The 22923-nt window shown below is 36.7% G+C and overlaps 2 protein-coding genes across 4 annotated transcripts in view; both read right to left on the bottom strand.

Annotated features, from left to right (window-relative positions):
* Nucleotides 1–22923, bottom strand: part of IPO11 (importin 11) — a 262132-nt gene that overhangs the window by 54210 nt on the left and 184999 nt on the right. The window lies entirely within an intron of this gene.
* LRRC70 (leucine rich repeat containing 70) lies at nt 12769–15479 on the bottom strand. The gene is made up of 2 exons (XM_011992133.1): nt 15280–15479; nt 12769–14814 (listed from the first exon to the last, which is right to left on the bottom strand). Exon 2 carries the CDS (start codon nt 14774–14776, stop codon nt 12908–12910), a length of 1869 nt encoding a protein of 622 aa, XP_011847523.1. The 5' UTR covers nt 14777–14814; nt 15280–15479; the 3' UTR covers nt 12769–12907.

Here is a 22923-nt window from a genome sequence, read left to right as displayed (position 1 = left end):
TCAAGACTGCAGTGCACTATGATCACACTTGGGAACAGCCACTGCTTTCCAGCCTGGACAACAACAGAGAGACCTGTCTCTTAAAAGAAACAGAACAAAAACATTTTTTTAAAAAAGGCAAAAATGTGAACAGACATTTCACCAAAGAAGATATACAGATGGCATGTGAGCATCCTAAAAGGATGTTCAAAATCATTAGGCATTAGGCAAATTCAAATTAAATCGCAATGAAATCTTAAAAAAAATTGTAGTATGTGTTTTTTAATTTTTATAGATTTAGGGGGTAAATCTATAAACGTGCAGATTTTATAGACTTTTATAAAGTCCAAGCAGGCAGTAACACAGACGAAATTTTCAATTAACTTTTCAAAATAGTTATATAAGCTAAAATTGATGATGTAACACTTTTTCATAATAGCAATCACAAGACAGAAATGAATCACAACCTTAATCACCTTAGAATTTTCTCAGATCCAACCAGACCATAATTATGCTATTTATACATGGTACCTAATTAATAATTAAAGTCACTCTTGCATTACTATATTTTAAATACAGGAAGTTTAAGTCAAGTTAGGGTAATTTAAGAGACTAAACAAGTTTTTAGGCACTAAAACCCAGAACCAGATAAAATATCCCCTTAACTGTACTTATCTGCTTAGGTCATTCAACAGGGTTAAGCAAAGAACAACAATTTATCGAAATAGTCGAAGGAAGAAACAAGCCCTGATTTATTAGTCTTACTCCAGAATTTCTACAACAGTAGAGACTACAACAGTGGTAACATTAAAAGAATAGTTTTCCACTTTCCCTACCAGAGGAGGAAGAGCTGACAACTGGAACAGCCCCTGAGCAAGGAATAAACTTAGCTGAAAGCAGTTACAATTGGCAAGCAATAAAGACTGAGATGGTGGAGTGTCTCCACAGCTGCTAATAGCTAGAGCCAAGACTGAAATCCAGAACCTTATACTGACCAAACCCAGAGGGCAGTGCTCCAGGCTTGACTGGAGATGACTTCAACCTTACTGTGCTGAGAAACTGCTTCTATAGAGCCCAAAGCTCATCTTTTGGAAGAAGTCATCTCTAGCTACTCTCAGTTTCTAGGCTTTCCAGGACTCCCGTCAGCCTACCGCAATGCAGCTTTCGACCCTACTACTCCACGGGCAGATGACATTCATTTTTGCAATCTAGGGGCCACACTTCAGTATATCTCATGAGATATCTCTGCTGGGTGGACACCACTGGTCTCCCTTCCTGAAGACTCTGCTTCTTTAGCTTCTGTGAGCTTAGCCTCTTCTGGTCACTCTTGTTTTCCGGTATAGACTTCTTCTCTGGGGGGCCCTTCAGCATCATTATTGCCCAAGGCAGTAAAAAGAACCACATAAAGGAGTATGATGGTTGGTGAGGAGCCAAGATCACTCCACATCAGAAGAGATGGTAGCAGCCTGAAATGGTTTGGTGGCCACGGGAATAAAGAGAAAGGGGTAGGTTTGACAGATGTTTAATGGGTAAACATCACAGGATTTGGCAACTAATTGGCTATGGAAGATAAATGGGAGGAAAGAATCTAGGATGACTGTTGGGTTTCATCTTGGGTGAGTGACTTGACTAGGTTGGTGACTTTGCTCAATCCAACAGGGATACAAAAAGAGCAAAGACATGAGAAGGAAGATGATGAAAGTGGTATCCCTGAAGAAGAGAGGGTGACCAACAGCACCAAAAGTCAAGTAATCAGATAAATCAGGTTCTAGCTGAGGAAGGGGAGTGACCATTCTTTCAAGCAGCTTGTCCAGGGACGGAAACAATAGGGTAATAACCAGAGGGAGTGCAGGGTTGAAGGAGTGTTTTTGGCTGAGGGAAATGGACCAGTAGAGGCTGAGCAGCTGAAAGTGCAGGTGCCAAAGGGGTGGGTGAAGGAGCAGGATCCCAGTGATGGGATGAAGTGAGATCCTAACAGAGGCAGGGCTGAACACAAAGGATATCTTCGTACATGAGGCAGCAGGACACAGATGTACAGACTCCCTTGGAGGCTCACAGTGGGAAGTGGAAGTTCCTGCATTTTGAATTATCCTCCTTCTGTGAATTAGAAGGCGAGGTTATGTATTAGGCATGTGGATAAGCAGTTGGAGCCAAGTGGTCAATGATTATAATAGAGGGTCTTGACCAAAGACAAAAACATTGCTCAGTGGCACTGAGGTCCAACTGCAGTTAAATGCCCTAGATTTGTAACAGCCTCAATCTGTACACTTCTATCATTTTTAGTTGCTATATTTTACACCCCAAGCAGATACACATAGGGAGAAACTGAGTCAGGCAATTCAGGCTTGGAAGCTTGAAAAGCTAGTAGAGTTTGAGGATGAGGGGTTTAAAGAGCTGAGGGTATTAATGAGAAGTCTGAGTTGACCACAGGGCACCTGTTGGGTCAGGTAGAAAATAGGGTTAAAAGTGGAAAAAACAAACAAAAGAAAAACCCGTAACATCAAGTGCAAACATCAAGGTTTACGCCAGGCATGGCGGCTCACGACTGTAATTCCAGCACTTTGGGAGGCTGAGGTGGAAGAGTCAGTTAAAGCCAGGAGTTCAAGGCTAGTCTAGGCAACAAAGTGAGACCCTTCTCTTCAAAAAAAGAAGAAAATTAGCTGGGGGCAGTAGTGCACGCCTGTAGTCCCAGCTACTCAGTACCAGCTGAGATATGAAGATGATCGCTTGAGGCCAAGAGTTCAAGATTGCAGTGAACCATGATGGCACCACTACACTCCAGCATAGGTGACAAAGCAAGACACTGTACCTTAAAAAAAAAAAAAAAAAAGTTTAGTGGTAGAGAGAGAAAACTGGAAAATGTGAAGTTACAATAAGACAGGATATTAGAGTTTTCAGCATGATCACAAGGGAGGAATGTGTGGTTGAAGTGGAAGTGCACACAGATTTGAAAAACATCAAGGCCTTGTAAGGCCAACTGTAAGGCCATGCTTGAAAACATTCAGGGTGGCAGAATCTGGGATGAAGACTGCAAAGCAGATTCGAGGCCTCAGTGACTCCTGCATAGTGACTGTGAAGTTGCTAGAGAACACAGAGAGCTGGTGAAGTAACCAGATGGCAGGGGCCTTCTGACCCCTTCCAGACCTCATGAAAGTGGCAGAAAACTGTGGTCACCATCAGAGCCTCGAATTGTGGCTCCACCAGTGACTAGCTACATGGTCTTGGGCAAGTCAATTTAACCTCTCTGTGCTTCACTTGCCTTATCAGTAACATGAAGGCATAATAGTACCCACAAGTAAAGTGCTTATAACAAGGCCTGCCACATGTGCCAGAGCACTACTTAAATGTCAGCATCATCACCGTTTCTCATTTGAACAATGAGGGGGTTAACAGTCTCTAAATCTCTTACACTTTTTCATCTCAGTATCCTTTTACACTCTTAAAAATTGTTGAAGATGCCAAAGAACCTTTTAAAAAATGTATTATATCTCAATATTTTTATATTAGAAAACTGACAAAATACTTTAAAAATATTTATTCACTTAAAAAATATAAAAATATAATAAACCCATTACCTAATTAAAAAAAAAAAAAAAGTTTTCCCCTGTAGATATTTCCCAGGATGTAGCCTGCAAATACTTTTGTCATTTAAATGGAAATATACATCCTTTCTACACAGTAATTCTCTGCATGGTCACGGAAAAGTATATTAATAAATCTAGCTCCCCTGAAAAATGCAGGCAAGAAAATAAGCTAAAAAACCACAGTTGAAATTCACTATCTTAGAGTGAAAGTTGACTTTTTTTTGCATTCCATAATGATCCTTACAAAGGCTTTTATATACTAAACCACTCCCCTGATTACCTGTTTTTTCATTTTTTGAGTGCACACACACACACAGCAGCACCACCCTCCTCCAACAAAACCATTATCTTTAAGACTACAAGAAATAACTAAAATGATCTATATTCAATGGCATGAGAAGAAAGTGCCATCCTGTGTGATTTTGCTATAAAAAGCAATGTCCAATGAAGACATACTAAGCTTCCATGGAAAGGAGATGATCAAGGACTGGTACGGAACTGTCTGGAAAAAAGTTTTTAAAAAATCAGCTGAATAAAAGATTGAGTAGTTACTTAAAAAGTCACTTGACAGAATTTTTTTTTTTAAGTGATATAAAGAAATTTATCAGAGAATTGGTAATTATGGAGCTAGCACCATTGTAGATATTGGAAACTGATGAAAATAAAGCTATACAACACATAATTACAAGGTAATCATGAAGATACTTTTTTTTGAGACTGATTCCCTCTTGCTGCCCAGGCTGGAGTGCAATGGTGTGATCTCAGCTCACCACAATCTCCACCTCCCGGGTTCAAATGATTCTCCTGCCTCAGCCTCCTGAGTAGCTGGGATTACAGGCATGTGCCACTACGCTCAGCTAATTTTGTATTTTTAGCAGAGACGGAGTTTCCTCATGTTGGTCAGGCTGGTCTCGAACTCCCGACCTCAGGTGATGAAGATATATTTTAAGAACAAATCAAAAAGGCCAACTCTGTTCATGTTACCGAAGTTATCTGAAAAGGTAATTGTAGCTTGGGATTAAATTCCTGGAAAAGTCTTGTATGCCACACAGCTCAGAACAAAATGAAGATAACATGCTCTGGAAAACAGTGTTACATGATCAAAGGGGAATTTTGACTGATAACGATGAAGACACAATGTCAAAGTTTGCAAGAAGCATTTGAATAAAATTGTATCAAGAATAAAAGAAAAAAATAGTTCTGAAGCAAAATTTCACATTTAAAAATACATATGTGTGCCCGGGCGTGGCAGCTCACGCCTGTAGTCCCAACACTTTGGGAGGCCGAGGCGGGTGGATCACGAGGTCAAGAGATCGAGACCATCCTGGCTAACATGGTGAAACCCTGTCTCTACTAAAAATACAAAAAATTAGCCAGGCGTGGTGGCGGGTGCCTGTAGTCCCAGCTACTCGGGAGGCTGAGGCAGGAGAATGGCATGAACCTGGGAGGCAGAACTTGCAGTGAGCTGAGATTGAGCCACTGCACCCCACACAGAGCAAGATTCCGTCTCAAAACAAAAACAAAAACAAAACAAAAATGTGTAATTAAACTAACAACTTCATATAAACACATAGTTACTATTTTGTTACAGTTTTATAATAAGGTATTACAGTTGACAAAAAAACTTTATGCTCAATGACCTTTCTCTAAGCTCTGGATCCCTAAGTACATCGGCATCTTTCTCATCCACTCTTGGCACTCTCACAATCATCTCAAAATTAAGAGATCCAATATCAAACTTATGAGTGCCTCCCCAACAAAAACAAGGAAACCAAAAACAAAACGGAAAATCAAAACCAGGCTCTCTTCCTGTTTTCCTTATCTGAGTAAAAAGCATCTCCATCAACCCAGTGACTCATGCTAGAAACCAGTGATTCAGTTTTGACCTTTCTTCTCATTTACCCTTCCAATTTACCCTTCCATTTACTCAATTTATCAACAAATTCTGTCAAATTTATCTCTGAAATTTTTCCTTGTTTCTACTCCTCTATATTCCTACTATTAACACTGTGCAACAAGCCAATCTGTCTCGAGTTTAGAGTTTAAACTACTGCCTACCTTCCCAAACGAGGAAACTTCCACTCTTGACGTCCTCTAATCCGTTCTCTATACAGCACACTAGAATGCTTTTACAAAACCTACTATCTTTTTCTTGCTTTAAAGCAAAAGTTAATACCTTTCAACAACTTTCCATTACACTTAAAAATCCAAACCCTTAATCCTAGTTTACTCAGCCCTATATATGACCTGGTTCCTGCTCAGCTCTCTGACCTTATTTAGCCTCACATTGTTCTCCACCTTCATGGGCTCTCTTTGATTAACACTTTCTAGTTTCCAGGCTTTCACAGGGGCTTTCCATCTGCTAGGAATTGTATAGCCTGGATTTACCTGGTCAGTAGCATTATAATAAGACTATAACTACAACAACAACACTGCAGGTATGGTCCTAATTCTAGACGATGGTGTTTAAGGATGCTTTCATAGATGAGAAGCAGGTACCTGAGGATAAGGGAGTTTTGAAAGCCAAAGTTTGAGGAAACTGCAGTACAACATAAAAACTTTTGCTCCTCAGAGCCTCAGACAAAAATATAAATGATGTATTAACTTGTGTATCATAGAAAACATATGGAAAAAAGCAATAACGTTGCCCAAAGTCAAAGATACAAACTAACAACAGGCTAGGGTTTATGTGCATGTAGTGAAAACTCCACAGACATGGGAAGAAATGGAGACAAAAGGAAGACAACATATATATATATATATGGTCTCCACATTATTCAGGATAAGAAAACTACTTTCTACTAAATTAAAATGTCATCTATCACAAGATGTCTCGGAATTGAGTCAGAAGCAATGAAACAAGGCACATCTGGGCCAGCAGCAGGTATACTATACATTCTTCTCTCTCATACTGCTTTCTCCAACATTTCTCTTTTAACCTACCAGGCTTCCCACATTAAAAGTGTGCGGCCACACAAGCTTACCAGCTTCAGCAAAGTGATGACCAGTGGTAGAGGGCACTTAAAAAGAAGAACAAAAAACTATGCTTCAGACAGTACAGCACTAGTATAGAAAAAAAAAATGCCTATTACCTTGTTACTATTGCTTCCATAACCGTGAAATCATTAAGAAGGAGATAACAATTTGAGAAAATTGATTCATATCTCTCTCCACTAGCTTAAAAGGGTTCATAGGTAAGTCCAGCAAGAGAAAAGTCAAATATAAATTTTAATGAGAAATGAGAAGGTTTAGATAAAGTCTAATGGTAAACACAACAGCCTGTTTTGCTTCACATACCCCACTCTCCTTCCTCTTAGAGGAGTACATCATACTTTAAGTCCAAACATATATTTTTCTAGTTCAGAGATCAATAACAGGACCAGTAAAGGAGTTTGACTTGTATAACAAAAAAGAATAGGTCTCAACAGGAAAAGTTCATGTGGGATCAACTTGGCAGGAAGGCCTAGCATTAAAACTGTTTGTCAGAAGCTTGGAAAAGGTTCCCTAGGCTTTCTTCTCCTACTTTTTCTTTTTTTTTAAACACCGCCTAAGAACAAATATTGGAGATTTAACTGTTATTTGTTGCTGTGCAGGTAAGCTAATTGAGTAAAAATGTCCTAATTACATGCTGGTCCTCCTTCACCTCAAAGCTTAAAACTTAAATGTTTATATAATGCCTAGAGGTTCAAGAAATGTCCACGTATGTGTTACATCTGAACATTCTATTTGTTGACTTCAGTGGTAGTTATACAGGTGTGTCTACTTCTGTATGTGATTTATTTATCAATAACAGTTTTAAAAAGTGTTTACAGGGAAAATATTTGACATGCATTAACACTGGTATGGGGGGATCTGGATAAATTCTACTACTACTTGGAGAATTCCTAAAAACAAAATACACAAAGCAATAGAAAAGATAACAAAAATCTGTCCAATGGTTACTCAAAAGACCAAGAAAGCCATGAGGCAGAGTAGATCAACAAAGTAACCCTGGAACTCCATGTATGAGAAAGTACAGGACTCCACTAACAGTAAAAGGTTTAGGGACAACAAAGAGGTATCCACAGATCCTCTTTCCCCACTACTTAAGTTCTACGTAACGTCCTCACTCTCCCATAATGTCCACCCTTACTCTCCTGACCACTTAGCTTCTAGCTATCAAACACTGGCATCTCTCACTTCCAGAGGACCATGGAACATGTTAGTCTTCTTTACTAGCCTTCCCCTTCTTCCCCTGTGATCTGCTATTCCCTTTTTTGTTTTGAGTTTTGCTCTGTCACCCGGGCTGGAGTGCAGTGGCATAATCACGGCTCACTGCAACCTCCTCCCGCTGGGCTCAAGCAATCCTCACACCTCAACCTAAGTAGCTAGGACTATGGGCACAGGCCACCACACCCAGATTTATTTTTTATTTTTATTTTTGGTATTTTTGGTAGAGATGAAGTTTCACCATATTGCCCAGGCTGGTCTCGAATTCCTGAGCTCAAGTGATCCACCTACCTCAGCCTTCCAAAAGTGCTGGGATCACTGGTATGAACTGCCGTGCCCAGCCTCTCCTATCTCCTGATCACTACTATTGAAGTCTCTGTCCCAACACCACTGAAGCCCTCATCAATAGCTTGACACCAAATATCTCTACTTCACTGACAGGAAGAGGTTGAGATAAGTTCTCAGTTTTACATCCCAGAAATGAGAGATATGTTTTTAAAATTCCACATTGGAATTATAAATTTAAAAGTCATACACTTTTATAGTTTATAAATAAATACTATTGATTTCTAATATTTGCCATTTGTTATGAGGAGAAAACAAATTACTTTTGTTATGCCCTGAAACTTTAATCACAATTTGTAATACTCAATGGAAAAAATGGATTCTGTTCTTCCTCAAACACAGTCACACTAAATTAGAGTGCTTTAATCAAGAACTTTTAATAACTGGTAGAGATAAGAACCTATAGTAAATGGTAGAGAAATACAGAAATCTTAAGAAAGGTGAGTTTCCTTAGCTATATTAATTTAGAATATCATTTGGTTTTCACTTAGGGCTGCTCAAAATGTGAAACAATGAAATACAGAAATTGTACCCAAGAAAACTATTATGCCTGTAACACTTCAATTATATCTTAAATAAGTTTTTTTACTGCACAACTATCAAACAACAGTGAAATATGAGCTGGCTAATATTTTAAAAGGGAGTAGCTATTTACTCCAGCTCTCTTTTGATTAGTAAAAAAAGAATTTTTTTTAAAAGGAAATAGCTGACAAAGACCGAAATCAACATTTAATGAATACCACTGTGTAGAACTACGGCTCCATATATAAATCGGTATTAATATAATTGGATTTCCAGTTGAGTCTAAATTAATTAGAAGCTATATTTTCAAAAAGCAAAAATTTGGATAGATCTTCTGAATTGTCTTCTTTGAATTTAGGAATTTTAAGATAAAAATACTTTGTTATATAAATTTTTCTGAAGTTCACATAGCCAGCTGTGTTGCTTGTGAACATCTTTAAGAGGGTATGGTTCAGTACTGTGGTACGGAACTGGGCCATGGAGAAATTTTCAGCTTACCTTATGTATTTCTGCACTGTTTAAATTTTTTCCCAATGAACAAGTACTTTCAGTAATTAAAGAAAAAACATAATTGGATTTGTAGGAGTTGGAAGGATACAACAAAGAAAAAAATTCATTATTAAAAATGTCTCTCGAGGTGAACAAAAAGATCGCTCTTCCATAACAAAACAAATTACTTAGGAAAAATAACATTTATTTAAACATATTCGCATTTACTGCTGAAATTACAATCCCTGAAAAAGCATTCAGCTAAGCAGGGAAAAGCAAACCATTGTTGGAAAACTCTTTGGGGTTGGTGGGGCTTTATTTATGCAATTGCTAATAAATCTTAAAACTACTCTTCAGCTCCTCTCTGATTTTCTCTCAAATATATTAACGCAGTGGTTCTCAATGTATGGTCCCAGACCAACAGCATCAGCACACTTGTTAAACTGAAAACTCACAGGCTCTATTCCAGACCCGCTGAATCAAGAACTCTGGCTTGGATATCCATATGCAGAAGAATGAAACTGGACTCCTATTTCTCACTGTATACAAAAATCAAGTCAAGATGGATTAAAGACTTAAAAATAATATCTAAAACTATAAAGCTACTACAACAAAACACAAGGAAAACACTTCTGGACAGTGGTCTAGGCAAAGATTTTATAGCCAAGACCTCAAAAGCACAGGCAATAAAAACAAAAATAGACAACTAGAACTATATTAAGTGAAAAGGCTTCTGGATGGCAAAGGAAACAAGAGTGAACACAAAATACACTGAATGGGAGAAAACATTTGCAAAATATTCATCTAACAAGACCCTAATATCCAGAATATACAAGGAGGTCAAATAACTCAACAGCAAACAAATAAACAAAAAATCCACAAAATAATCCCATTAAAAAGTGGGCAAAGGAACAGACATTTCTCAAAGGAAGACATACAAATGGCCCAGGGGTATATGAAAAATCTTCAACATCACTAATCACTAATTGCATTTGAAATGAAAATGAAAACCACAATGAGATATCATCTTAGCACGATTAGAATGGCCAGTAATAAAAAGACAAAAAATAACAGATGCTGGTGAAGATGCAGAGAAATGGGATCTCTTATATACTATTGGTGGGAATGTAAATTAGTACAGCCACTATGTAAAATAGTATGGGAATTTCTCAAAAAACTAAAATTGTAACTACCATCTGACCCAGCAATCCCACTACTGGGCATTTATCCAAAGAAAAAGAAATCAGTATGGAGACCTGCACTCCCATGTGTATTACAGCACTATTCACAATAGCAAAGATCAGCAACCAACCTAAGTGCTCACCAATTGACAAATGGATAAAGAAAACTGTGGTACATGTACACAGTGGAATACTATCAGGCCATAAAAAAGAATGAAATATTGTCATTTGCAGCAGCAAAGACAGAACTAGAGGTCATTATGTTAAGTGAAATAAGCCAGGTACAAAAGACAACTGTAACATATTCTTACTCATATGTGGGAGCTAAAAAAAGCTGATCTCATGGAGGTAGTGAACAGAATGACAGACACCAGAGGCTGGGAAGGTTGTGTGTGTGTGTGTGTGTGTGTGTGTGTGTGTGTGTGTGTGGCAGGGAAGAAGATGAAAAGAAGTTGGCTAATGGGTACAAAAATACAGTCAGATAGAAGGAATAAGTTCTAATGTTCAACAGCAAAATAGAATAGCTATGGTTAACAACAATATATTATATATTTCAAAATAGCTAGAAGAGAGGCCTTGTAATGTTCCCAACACAAACAAAAAGTTAAACAGTTGAGGTGATAGATACCACCAACACCCTGAGACTTGATCATTACATATTCTATACATGTAACAACATACCACACATACCACACAAATATGTACAAATATTATCAGTAACAATTTTTTAAAAAAGAAAAAACTCTGGGAGGGGTACAGGAAGGAGTCGGAGTAGCAAACTGTGTTTTTATAAGGCTACCGGGCAATTCTGAGTTTGAGAACCACTGTATTTTGGTAGAATAAACAGTATTGCATTTTATTATAATTATTTTCATTTTACAATATGAACTTGATAATTATCATTTGGTTTAAATACTCCCAGATAACATGTTCCAGGTTAATTTCATAAGGATTGTATTTTTTAGTAATTTAAAAAAACAAATTTTGGGGAAAAGGAAGAAGAAACACAAACATGAAAGATACAATGCTTAAGAAAAAATTTTAAATACATACTTGTGGTTCAGGTCACTATTAATGAACCAATGGGCATGGGCGCTTACTACAATCTCTAATATTCTGCAAAGGGCTACGCAAGTACAAATTCATGCTAATAAAGAAAAACACTACATTACTTCTATGACTTCAATTACCATCTATATTAAAGATTCTTAATCAAGGGCACTAATATCTCCTAGGGACTCTCTCAACTTCTCCAAGGTCTTACTCTTCCCCACTTACCTATCGCCCAAATGGTTATTGTTACTGTAAAGAGTGTATCATACACTTCCAGTGTACTGGATAGATGAAAGTTTAAGAATTATTGGCCTTTACTATAAGACCTCACTTCTGAATTTCTGCATGCTATATATTTCCACTTGGAGATCTAATAAGAACCTCAGATTCAATCTGTCTAAAACTGAACTCATTATTTTGCCCCACTCCTTTTCATTCCTTAGCTTAGTGAATACAGCACAAAACTGCCTAAGCCAAAAACCTAACATCTTTGACTCCTCCCTCCCCTGCCACCCCTCAACCAATCACCAAGGCAGTTCATTTTACTTTCAAAGTACCTCCTGATCCATCCATCCTTTTTGCCAGTATCCTGGCCCAGGCCTCTAGCATCTTTCCCCTGGATTAGTAATTCAGATTCCTACTCAACTAATTCTGGCTCCAGTTTTACTGTTACTTCCAGAAAAAGGCAAATTTCTAAAGGGTAAATCTAATCATTTCACTCTACTGCTTAAAAATCCTTCAATGGCTCTCTGTTGCCCTTAAGACAAAGCATACAACTACAGAGCTTTCATCACCTGATCTTTCAGGCTTTAAATCGCACACCATCATTCACGACACCAGCTGTACTGAATTTTAGTTCCTGAAAAGCAGCATTTTTTCTTCTGTTAACCCCTCTGACACGGTGTTACTCAGCTGTCTTCACTGGGCTAATTTCTAGTTATTCTTCATGATCCAGTTTTGATGTCACTTCCTCCATAAAGCCATCTCTCACCTCCACAAATGTTATACTCAACAGCATCTCTAAGTACAGTACTTATCATCGTATTGTGCAGTAACCACGTATCTCCTCCTCTAAATTTCAAGCTCCACCTAGAATAAGAACCATGTCTTTTTTTTCGTATTACAATCCTAGAACCACAGCAGCAATATAGCATAAAACTGAAAGCATGAGCTCGTCAGAGAGGCCCAAACAGTGTTACAAGCTGTGAGGATTTGGGAAAGTTACTTAAACTCTAAGTTTCCTCACCTATAAAGTATAAATAGTACCACCTTTCAAGACTATTCATAGATTAAATGTGAAATGTGAAATATTTGGCACAGTGTTTGATACACAGAAATGGTAGCTATTATTACTTAATACAGTACATATCAAAGAAAATATGTGCTAAATGAATACACTGTTCACAAATTATTAAAAACATTTTAATAATGCTAACCTCATATAATTCATTATATTTCCATGTGAAGTATATAATTCTAAAAGGAGGTTTCAGTTTAAATCATGTCCACGGCACTGAAGTTTCTTATAGACAATATTTAGTTGAGTTATAAAGCAGAATGTTCAAAAAGAATGACCTGTGCCTCATTTTCAGGAACAATTTGTTTATGAATTCGAATCTGCTCCAAGCCAGGACTTTCTAGAGAATTTGGGGAAGTGTTACAAATTGAGGCAGTGACATTATACCTTGCTGACTGATAAAAGCTGTAGTATTCAAGTCTATTTTCCCTTGAGTTTTCTGATGCCTTTAGTTTTTGTTTAAACTGAACAACTTTGTAGATCAAAAAAATGATTAAAACACAAGCTAAGATGAAAAAAGCTAGCAAAATGTCAAAAGCCTCATTCAACTTCTCAACTTCTTGTGTACAAATTAGAGATGTTTTCCCTGACATTGAAGCAGCATCAATCGGTAGAGCACTGTTTTTTTCCAAGTTCAAGGTAACAGAAGTAGTCAGTTGTATTTGTACAGGTAACACTGCTGTAGTCTCTAATGGATTACCAAAGGCATTCTCTTGAAAAAATCTACCAGCAGGTGAAGTAGGAATTTGTTCCCAGAAAGTAATGTTCTCAGTCTCAGTATTTTCCAGAGAATTGCCATTTGTGGTAACTTTATGCCAGGCCATCATTAGCGCAGTAGTCTTGTGACGAATATGAGGAGATTTTACAACAGCCCAAGTTCTGGATACATTTATTGAAGATGTAACACAATTTGTAATGTTAATATAACGTAATGCTCTGCCACGCATGGATGGGGGATTCTGACAATAGATGTTTAGAATAATGGCTGAAGATGCTAGCCAGTCTCGAAGGCCCAAAAGTTTGCAGTTACATTCCCAAGGATTAGAATTTGCCTGAAGATGAATCAGTGAAGACAATGGCTTAAGGACCCTTGGATGCAAGTCTGTAAGATTATTAAATGACAGATTAAGGATCTTCAAAGATGCTCCCATATTTTCAAATGTATCATTATCAATGCTAATTATTCTGTTTCTATCTAACTTAAGGTAAACTAAATTCTTTAACAAACTAAATGTGTCAGAATTTAAATTCTCTAAATCATTATGACTTAAGATCAAATGTTTAAGATTATTAATTCCACTAAACCCATCCCTAGAAACATTTCTAATTCTTGAATTTTTCAGGAGGAGGTATTCCAAATTGACAAGTCCTTTAAATGCAAAGGGCTGTATTGCTTCAATAGGATTATGAGACAAAGAAAGTCTTCTAAGACTTTTAAGCACTTCAAAGGCATTAGATGGTACTTTTGTTAAATTATTACTTTCTAAATACAAACAAGCAAGGTTTTCAAGATGTTGAAAGGCTGATTCTGATATCCTCAAAATGTTATTGTTTGATAAGTCAAGTATCCGAAGAGCAACCATACCAACAAAGGTACCACTTCCAAGGACAGTGAGGCGATTCCTTTGTAGATTTAAGTACTGAACTGAAACTAGATCATTAAATACTCCTCTTGGAACAAAAGATACCTGATTAGACTGTAAATATAAATTACGAAGATTTAAAAGTCCCTTAAATATTCCAGGATCTAAGCGTTTTATGAAATTATTATTTAGAAATAGAAAATATAGATGCCTCAATTGAACAAAGGCTTTTGGATATACATACAGAATGTTAGAATTATCCAAATACAATGCTACAAGAGAATGAAGTCCTGTTAATTCACTTTCATTTATATAAGATATATTATTCCCAGTCAGATACAGAAAAACTGTACTTTCAGGAAAATTCTTAGGAATACTCGAAAGGCCTAAGTTACGGCAGTTAATTTGTCTCCCAGTGCAGAGCTGACAAACAGACGAACATCCAAGTATTTCCTTGTGGAGTAATAATAAAAGATAACAGGTAACAACCAGAAACAGTCGTAGGCAAGGCAGAGAAAACTGTAATCCACACATATCCCTGTTCTTGGTTTTTCTGTTCAGATCAGAATTGGCTATAAAAAGAGAAGGTAAAGCTTTAAATCATCAAAACTTCATCACACGAATTTTTTTTTTATAATACTATAACTTCTGTATTCTATTTTAATTAGGATCAGCCAATAATACTATCATAAATCATACCATGCTAATAGCATAAAATAATGAGTATGGAATACTTTCTAGAATTATTAACATGATCAGGCCATTAACCCATTACTTGACAAAATAGTTCAGATTAATGAAACATTTGCTAAGTTAACTTAAAAATTACAATTGATTACAACATAGGTGACAAATGATGTAGGAATGAGAATCTTTGAATTTAATATGTCCCTTTAACAACATAAAGTCTAGTATCAAATAACATCATAATTTATGAAAATACAAATTCACTACAGAACAATTAAACTCTAAATTAGTTTCTTACAAAACTATTTTTCATGTCAGCTAAAAGTTCATATTTAAGTAAATAATCTTACCAAGAAAAGGAAATTCGTATTATTAACACTCAGCTGATTCAGTAAAGGTTTTCTTTTTAAATCTGAAGAACGACATTTCTAAACTCCATTTTGTTCTGTGGCATTGCTGACCTCCACCCCACCACTTTTTTTTTTTTTTTTAAAGTCACCGTTTGCTCAGGAAACACCACTCTTCACATTGGTTCCTTTACAGTCAATGTGTAAAACAGAGGTTGCCATGGATTCAGGAAGCTAAGAGACAGGAAGTAATTTTATCTGTGTTTCAAAAGTATTGCTGAACGGAAATCTCAGGAACTTATTTTTTCAGAATGCAGTTAGAGTTTTCCTAATATACACATCAAAATATCTCCTATAATGTAAAATAATAGTTTTTAAAGGATACTTGAAAACGTTAGTTATTCAGAACCCAAATATCTATCAACAGACTCTATCAACAACATAGCTACTGAATGGAAAAGGCTAGTTGAAATAAGATGTATATAGACTAATAAAATTTTTTGTAAACTTTTTAATGAACAAAATATTTATGTTGTTTTAAATACACATTGAAGACTTCAACTTTATGCTTTATTCCTTTAATAAAAATAGGGGAAAAATTTAGAATGAACATAAATGTTGTTATATTATCCTCCAGTGCTCTTTTCAAAATTTTCAAAATATTTTTGGTTGCAAAAAATACTGAGTACTATTTAATATGTTAAGGTACTAATTGGTAGTAAGGTACTAATTACTAATAAGGCACTAATTGGTAGAGTTGGATTATAAGATGGTAAGAAGCTGCATACCAAATTACTGACATAGGTTATCTTTGCAAGAAAAGTTGGGGAGAGTAAAAGAGGCGATGTTTTGCCCTATATATATCTGTATTAGTTTGAATCTTTTAGAATGAAAATTGAGAATTTTAAAATCTAGTTTTTCAAGAATTTAAAGAATCAGATATAAATTGTTTATATTATATATTGTTCAGTCATTAACTTTCTTTCATTAACTAACTTTAAGTTAGTTGCTTAAGCTTTCTAATTCTGACTTTTATTAATATTACTAACACTCTGATAATATTCCTAAAATATCAAGTTATATAATTGTATACAACTCTCCTTTGTTATTAAAGCAGTTTCATTTCACATCAAGACAACAATTACTTTAGATAATAATATGAATTATGTCCATATTAGATACCTGAAATAATACCTAGCATTATCTTTCTATGACTAAAAATTCAACAATGCATACTGGATAGCAGATCTTTATCAAAATGATTTATGATTCTTATACCTATCCTTTATGGCTGGCTATTGTTATTGCGATCTTATGCATTAAAAATGGAAAACAAAACAACTGACAGAAATGACATGAACCTGAGGTAGGAGCTAGGTTTCTCAGGTCCATTTTGTTTAGTACTTCCAATAACACACAAGTGATATGAGGCTTGTCCCATGGATTTTTCAATTGCATCATACAACTTAAAGAGTTAGGAAAAATTGAGAGAAAGGGTCCTTTGAAATCAAAATAAAATTAAAGAGAAAAAACCCACAAAGTAATATAACCAGAGTATGAATTAATTTTGTTCTCTATGCCAAAAAATATCCAAAGCAGCTACAATACTTATTAGGATGCAAAGGTAAAATTTTTAGGAAATTGTATTAAGGAAAAATGACAAAATAAAATCTCACTTCTCACATTCTAAAAACTGAAGGAAACTAAACTGACTGAAACAAAACGATTAAATATAAATAGTACACTGTAACTCTCAGGTTGAATGCTTAAAAAAAAAAATTCAATCTCCAGCAAAAGAAAGTTTAGTCTTTCTGTTCATTTAGGAGTTGCTGTTCTTAGAGACAACTGATTAACAACGATTCCTCATTACCCTTTTCTGATTACTAATGTTCACTACAACTATTACTGAACACTACGCTCAGCCTCTTAAATTAGCCTTCTATTTCTTTCCAGGAAATTGACTCATTGAGCTGTTTTCCTCTCATTCTTGTTGCTGAAACCTTCTTTTACACTTCCTTTGTCTTCAGATCATCTCATGCTTCTGGTATCAATACACAACTATTCTCTTTTCCATTCAGATTCTGCCCATACTAAAACAAGAATGTATAAATAACAGAGCAATTGTTCCATTAGCATCTTTTAAACAGACATCATCTGTATGTATGCATGTATTCTTTTGAGACACAGTCTTGCCCTGTCGGCTACGCTAGAGTGCAACAATGTGAACACAGCTCACCACAGCATTGACCTCCCAGTCTCAAGTGACCCTCTTCCCTCAGCCTCCTGAGAAGGTAGGATTGCAGGTGCTTGCCACCATGCCTGGCATTTTTCTTATTTTTGTAGAGACGGGGTCTTGCCATTTTGCTCAGGCTGGTCTTGAATTAATAGGCTCAAGTAATCCTCCCACCTTGGCCTCCCAAAGTGCTGGGATGATAGGTGTGAGCCACTATGCCCAGCCTATATGTATTTAGATATATAGCATCTATATATAAAGCAATCAAGACTGGTTTACATATAAAGAATGGCTTATAATAACAGCAGTTACTGATTTTATGGACTTTAAAAGTTACTGATGGGCCTAAAATCAAGAGAATGAAAATGTGAAATGGGATTTGCAATTAAAAAATAATCCAGCTCTTTCTGCTATCATGAAGCCTGTCGAGGCCTGCTTGGAACATGACTTCCAAAAGGCAAATATTTCTGGAAGGCTGTCATCCAAAGTCATTTTTGCTGCTATAAGCAGGGTCTCTGAAACCAAAGGGAGCACACAGATCTTCTTAAAACTGAAGGTGTTTATGCCCGAGATGAAACTGAATTCTATTTGGGCAATAAATGTGCTTACGTATACAAAGCGGAGAACACAGTGACTCCTGGCAGCAAACCAAACAAAACCAGAGTATTCTAGAGAAAGGTAACTTGGGCCCAAGGAAACACGGGCATGGTTTTTGCCAAATTCCAAAGCAATCCTTCTGCTAAGGCCATTGGACATAGATGCAGTAACCCCTTAAGGATTTAAACTAATGAAAAGTAAATAAAGTGGACTTGTGCTCTTAGAAAAAAAAAATTAGCAAACAATTTGAAAATTATTTTGCTCAATGTAGGAGATAAATTTTAATGAGGGGCAGTATATCTCAATATAGACCTCTTATCAGTTGCAGGAAAAAAAAACATAGTAACTATACACAATGGAGAAATCAGATAACACCTTGATCAGCATTAACATCATCAGTGAGAGACAGATGAGCACCATGTGACTTTGCCTGTGATAGTCCAAGAGGGACACATCATTTATGCAATATTCTAATGGGAGGTGCATACATAAATCGAACCATAAGAAAATATCAAACCACAAATGAGGAACATTCTATTCTGTTGGGGGAGTTGCGGAGAGGATGGATGGAAGACAAAAACAGAGAGGCAATTGGAAAGATGGAGAGAGATTATAATGAGTGGATTATTTAAAAATTTTATAAGAGAAAAATAAAAGACTGAGGAAATTACATGACAGAGTAAAAGAGACTACAAAAACACAAGAGCTAAAGCAATAATTGGTCCTAGACTGTAAGTACTGAGAAGTAAAAGACCATGACAAATGCAACTTACACAGAAATGGTTCAGAATATAAAACACCTATCTAGTTATCTGACAGAAAATGTGTATCACACAACAAATTGGGACAAAAGTTAACAATAGGTGATTCTGGGTAAAGGTCATATGGGTGTTCTTTACTGTTCTTGCAGTGTTTTTCTAAGTTTGAAATAATATCCAAATGAAAATATCATGACATTAGCTATGATATTCATGTAAAATTTGTCCATGCACATTACTGCCAAGATATGTCATCATTTCTAAGTTTCTAATGTATGCTTTATAATAAAAACAGAAACAAATATTGTGCTCCTATAACATGGCAAAACTATGAATATCTCTATTTGCTCAATTGTCAACAAGAAAAGTAAGAAATTTTTAACTGCAAATCTATGAGAATAAAAAATAAACTTTATGTACTTTATGCATGAGAAGCATAAAATTTCAACTATGCCTGTGACTACAGGGGTTTAAAAGCAAACTGATGCTTCCTAAGGATGTACTGTCACTGGGACACTTTCAAGGAACATTATTAATCATCCCCTCAGCATGACTTTAGAAGAACATTTTTAACTTCTTGATATGTGTTCTGTTACCCAGTCATTTTGAGAAGCAATATTCTATTTCTATGGACAATGTTAGGTACCATTCTCATTGCCACTATATGATGATCAATTCGTTTGTTGTATATTGGCATAGTTTTACACTGCAAAGCACAGAAAGCAGAACTATTAAACAGAAGGGCTGTTCCAAGCTAGCAGAGATGGATTAGAATTCAAAATATCTCCTCTTTTCCCTGGCTCCACCTGAAACCTTTGGAACATTAATCTCTCCTCTGACCTTATCTACCACCTTCTCGGTTTTGCTGAGAGACTAATCTCAGCAGATTATACTTCAGATCTGAGCTATATTAGGATTTCTCTTTTCTGCAAATTCCTTCCATTTTGATGGTTCTTATTTTATATTTATATTACAATTTCTAGTTTATCATAATACCTAAAATCCCTATAGTTTTAAACACACACACACACACACACACACACACACACACACACACACACACCCCAGAAGAAGAGAGGAGGGAGTAATTAGCCTAACAGATTATTTAATAAGGCCATGAGAGAGCTAAGTCTCTTCCAATAACTATATAATAACTTTGTGAAATTATTTTCTTGCCTCAACAGACAATATTATAAAATGGATGAAGTTACATGAATGAAGACTGTATTGAATATAGAAACTAGCATATGGAGTTAAAAGCACAGATTTGGGAGTCACAGTTTGTATTCTGAGGATAATACTTACATGACAAACAGCTATAGTTAGAAGTCCTACAATAAAATGGGCTGCCTTAAGGAGCAGGGACTTTTTATTAGCTAAGTATCCAAACAGAAGCTGAATGAACATCCCCATCAGAGATGCAGTAGAAGGAAAGTTTATTACCAGATAAAGATTAACCTAAATAACCCCTAAGGGAACTCTCAATGTTAAGCCACCAGTGCTGAAGACCACCCAATACAGCTGTGAGATATATATATATAACTACTGCAGGGCCATCAAGGCTCCACACAATACTATCTATGTCAGGCATGAGACTAGTCAAATTGACAACCGTGTGAAAAATAATTCCAGAATCACGCCTGTTTTGGTAATTGGAATATGGTTAACTGCTTCTTGGCATCCAAACTGCTAACCTTTTCACAGCTGGCCTTTCAAGCATCTTATAGCTTGGATTTGACAGACCCTCTACCATTTAATCTCCATTATTTTGACCTGCTAAAGAAGCATCAGCAGCTCTTTCTCACTCCAATAACCAATGCTCATAATTCATTGATCTGCTCACAGATCAAACATATTTCTACTAGGTAGTATAATACAGCTACTCAGTAATTCAGAAAAATTCCCTATAGAAAATCGAACTCACAACTTTAAAAAGGAGTACACAGAAAGGTTAATGAAGCAGAGAAATTAAGATAAACAGAATACAGGATTAACTCCTTTTGCTACTGCTGGATCAGATCTATTTATTGATAGAGTGCTTCCATGACCCAGAGTGTGTTCTCAACATTTTTCAAGTATTATCTCTTTTTAATTCTCACAGGAGCCCTATAAGGTAGGGTACTCTGATTACCCTCATACAATGAATAAAAAAAATGAGACATAGAGAAATTAAGAGTAAAGCTTTAAAGTAGCCAGGCGTGGTGGCAGGCACCTGTAGTCCCAGCTACTCGGGAGGCTGAGGCAGGAGAATGGCGTGAACCCGCGAGGCAGAGCTTGTAATGAGCCGAGACCGTGCCACTGCACTCCAGCCTGGGGGACAGTGCGAGACTCAGTCTCAATAAATAAATAAATAAATAAATAAATAAATAAATAAATAGTAACGCTTTATACCCCCAGAAGATCCTACCACATTTCCATATATAAAATTTTGTTCTTATGTAATGTACGATAGGAGTTTTTCTTAACAAATGGAACTTGAGAAAATGAAACTTAAAAAATGAACAATGTGCAGTGATCAAACTTCATAACTATGAAAGAACGTGAAAGGCCTGACACAGTGGCTCACACCTGCAATCCCAGCATATTGGGAGGCCCAGGCAGGCAGACTGCTTGAGTGCAGGCGTTCAAGACCAGCCTGAGCAACATGGCGAAACCCCATCTCTACTAAAAACACAAAAAACTAGCCGGTGTGGTAGTGCAATCCTGTAGTCCCAGCTACTTGGGAGGCTGAGGTGGGAGAATCACTTAAGCTCAGGAGGTCAAGGCTGAAGTGAGCCGAGATCATGCCATTGCACTCCAGCCTGGGCAACCAGAGTAAGACCCTGCCTCAAAGCCTAAAAAAAATAAACAAATAAACAAAAATATATATACATAATTACTGTGTACTATAAAATCAAGATATTATAGTTTAAAGATACTGTGTCCTGTGAATAAGCTAGAATTTTAGAGTTGTAAACACCAAATAATACTTCCAATGTATTTTCTATGTCATCTCTTCCGGATAAGTATCTATAACGCAGTGGAGAATCTCAATACATAGTTTCTTAATAAATGCACTGGATTTCTAGATAGAGGACAGAAAGAATGATTTGTTGTCCCTTTTATGAACAACTTAAATAAAAACGAGATATGTGGTTTTAAGTGGTTGGAAGAAGTACCTTACTTTAATAATGAAATATCTAGGAATATGATCTCATTTTCTAATCAGTCTAACAAAAATGACTCAGAAATAGTAAAACCAGATTGTGGAATAGGAAAATTAGACAAAACAGTACTTGAGTACTCAATAGCCTGAGGTACTCAATACCTCAAACAGTACTTGAGGTACTCAACAGTCTGGCAGAGTAGACATTAAGAGTAAGATAGACTGGATTTGAATTTCAGTTTGGTGCTTGACTTTGGGTGGGTAATTAGCCTTTATTAGTCTTGATTACACATTTAAAAGGTTTAATAAGGCTGGGCGCGGTGGCTCATATCTATAATCCCAGCACTTTGGGAGGCTGAGGTGGGTGGATCACCCGAGGTCAGGAGTTGAAGACCGGCCTGGCCAACATGGTGAAACCCTATCTCTACTAAAAATACAAAAATGAGCTGGGAGTGGTGGTGTGCGCCTGTGATCCCAGCTACTGGGGAGACCGGGGCAGGAGAATAACTTGAACCTGGGAGGTGGAGGTTGCACTGAGCTGAGATTGTGCCACTGTACGCCCGCCCACCTGGGCGACAGAGCGAGACTGTATCCAAAAAAAAATTAAATAAATAAATAAATAAATAAAAAAGGCCGGGCACGGTGGCTCACGCCTGTAATTCCAGCACTTTGGAGGCTGAGGCGGGTGGAACACAAGGTCAGGAGATCGAGACCATACTGGCTAACATGGTGAAACCCCATCTCTACTAAAAATACAAAAAATTAGCTGGGCGTGGTGGCACATGCCTGTAGTCCCAGCTACTCGGGAGGCTGAGGCAGAAGAATGATGTGAACCCGGGAGGCCGAGCTTGCAGTGAGCCAAGATTACGCCACTGCACTCCAGCCTGGGTGACAGAGCAAGACTCCATCTCAAA

The sequence above is a fragment of the Mandrillus leucophaeus genome, unplaced genomic scaffold, assembly GCF_000951045.1.
Source record: "Mandrillus leucophaeus isolate KB7577 unplaced genomic scaffold, Mleu.le_1.0 Scaffold403, whole genome shotgun sequence".
Lineage (NCBI taxonomy): Eukaryota > Metazoa > Chordata > Mammalia > Primates > Cercopithecidae > Mandrillus > Mandrillus leucophaeus.
The sequence above is the reverse complement of the archived record's forward strand: the minus strand, read 5'-3'. Positions and strand labels throughout refer to the sequence as shown.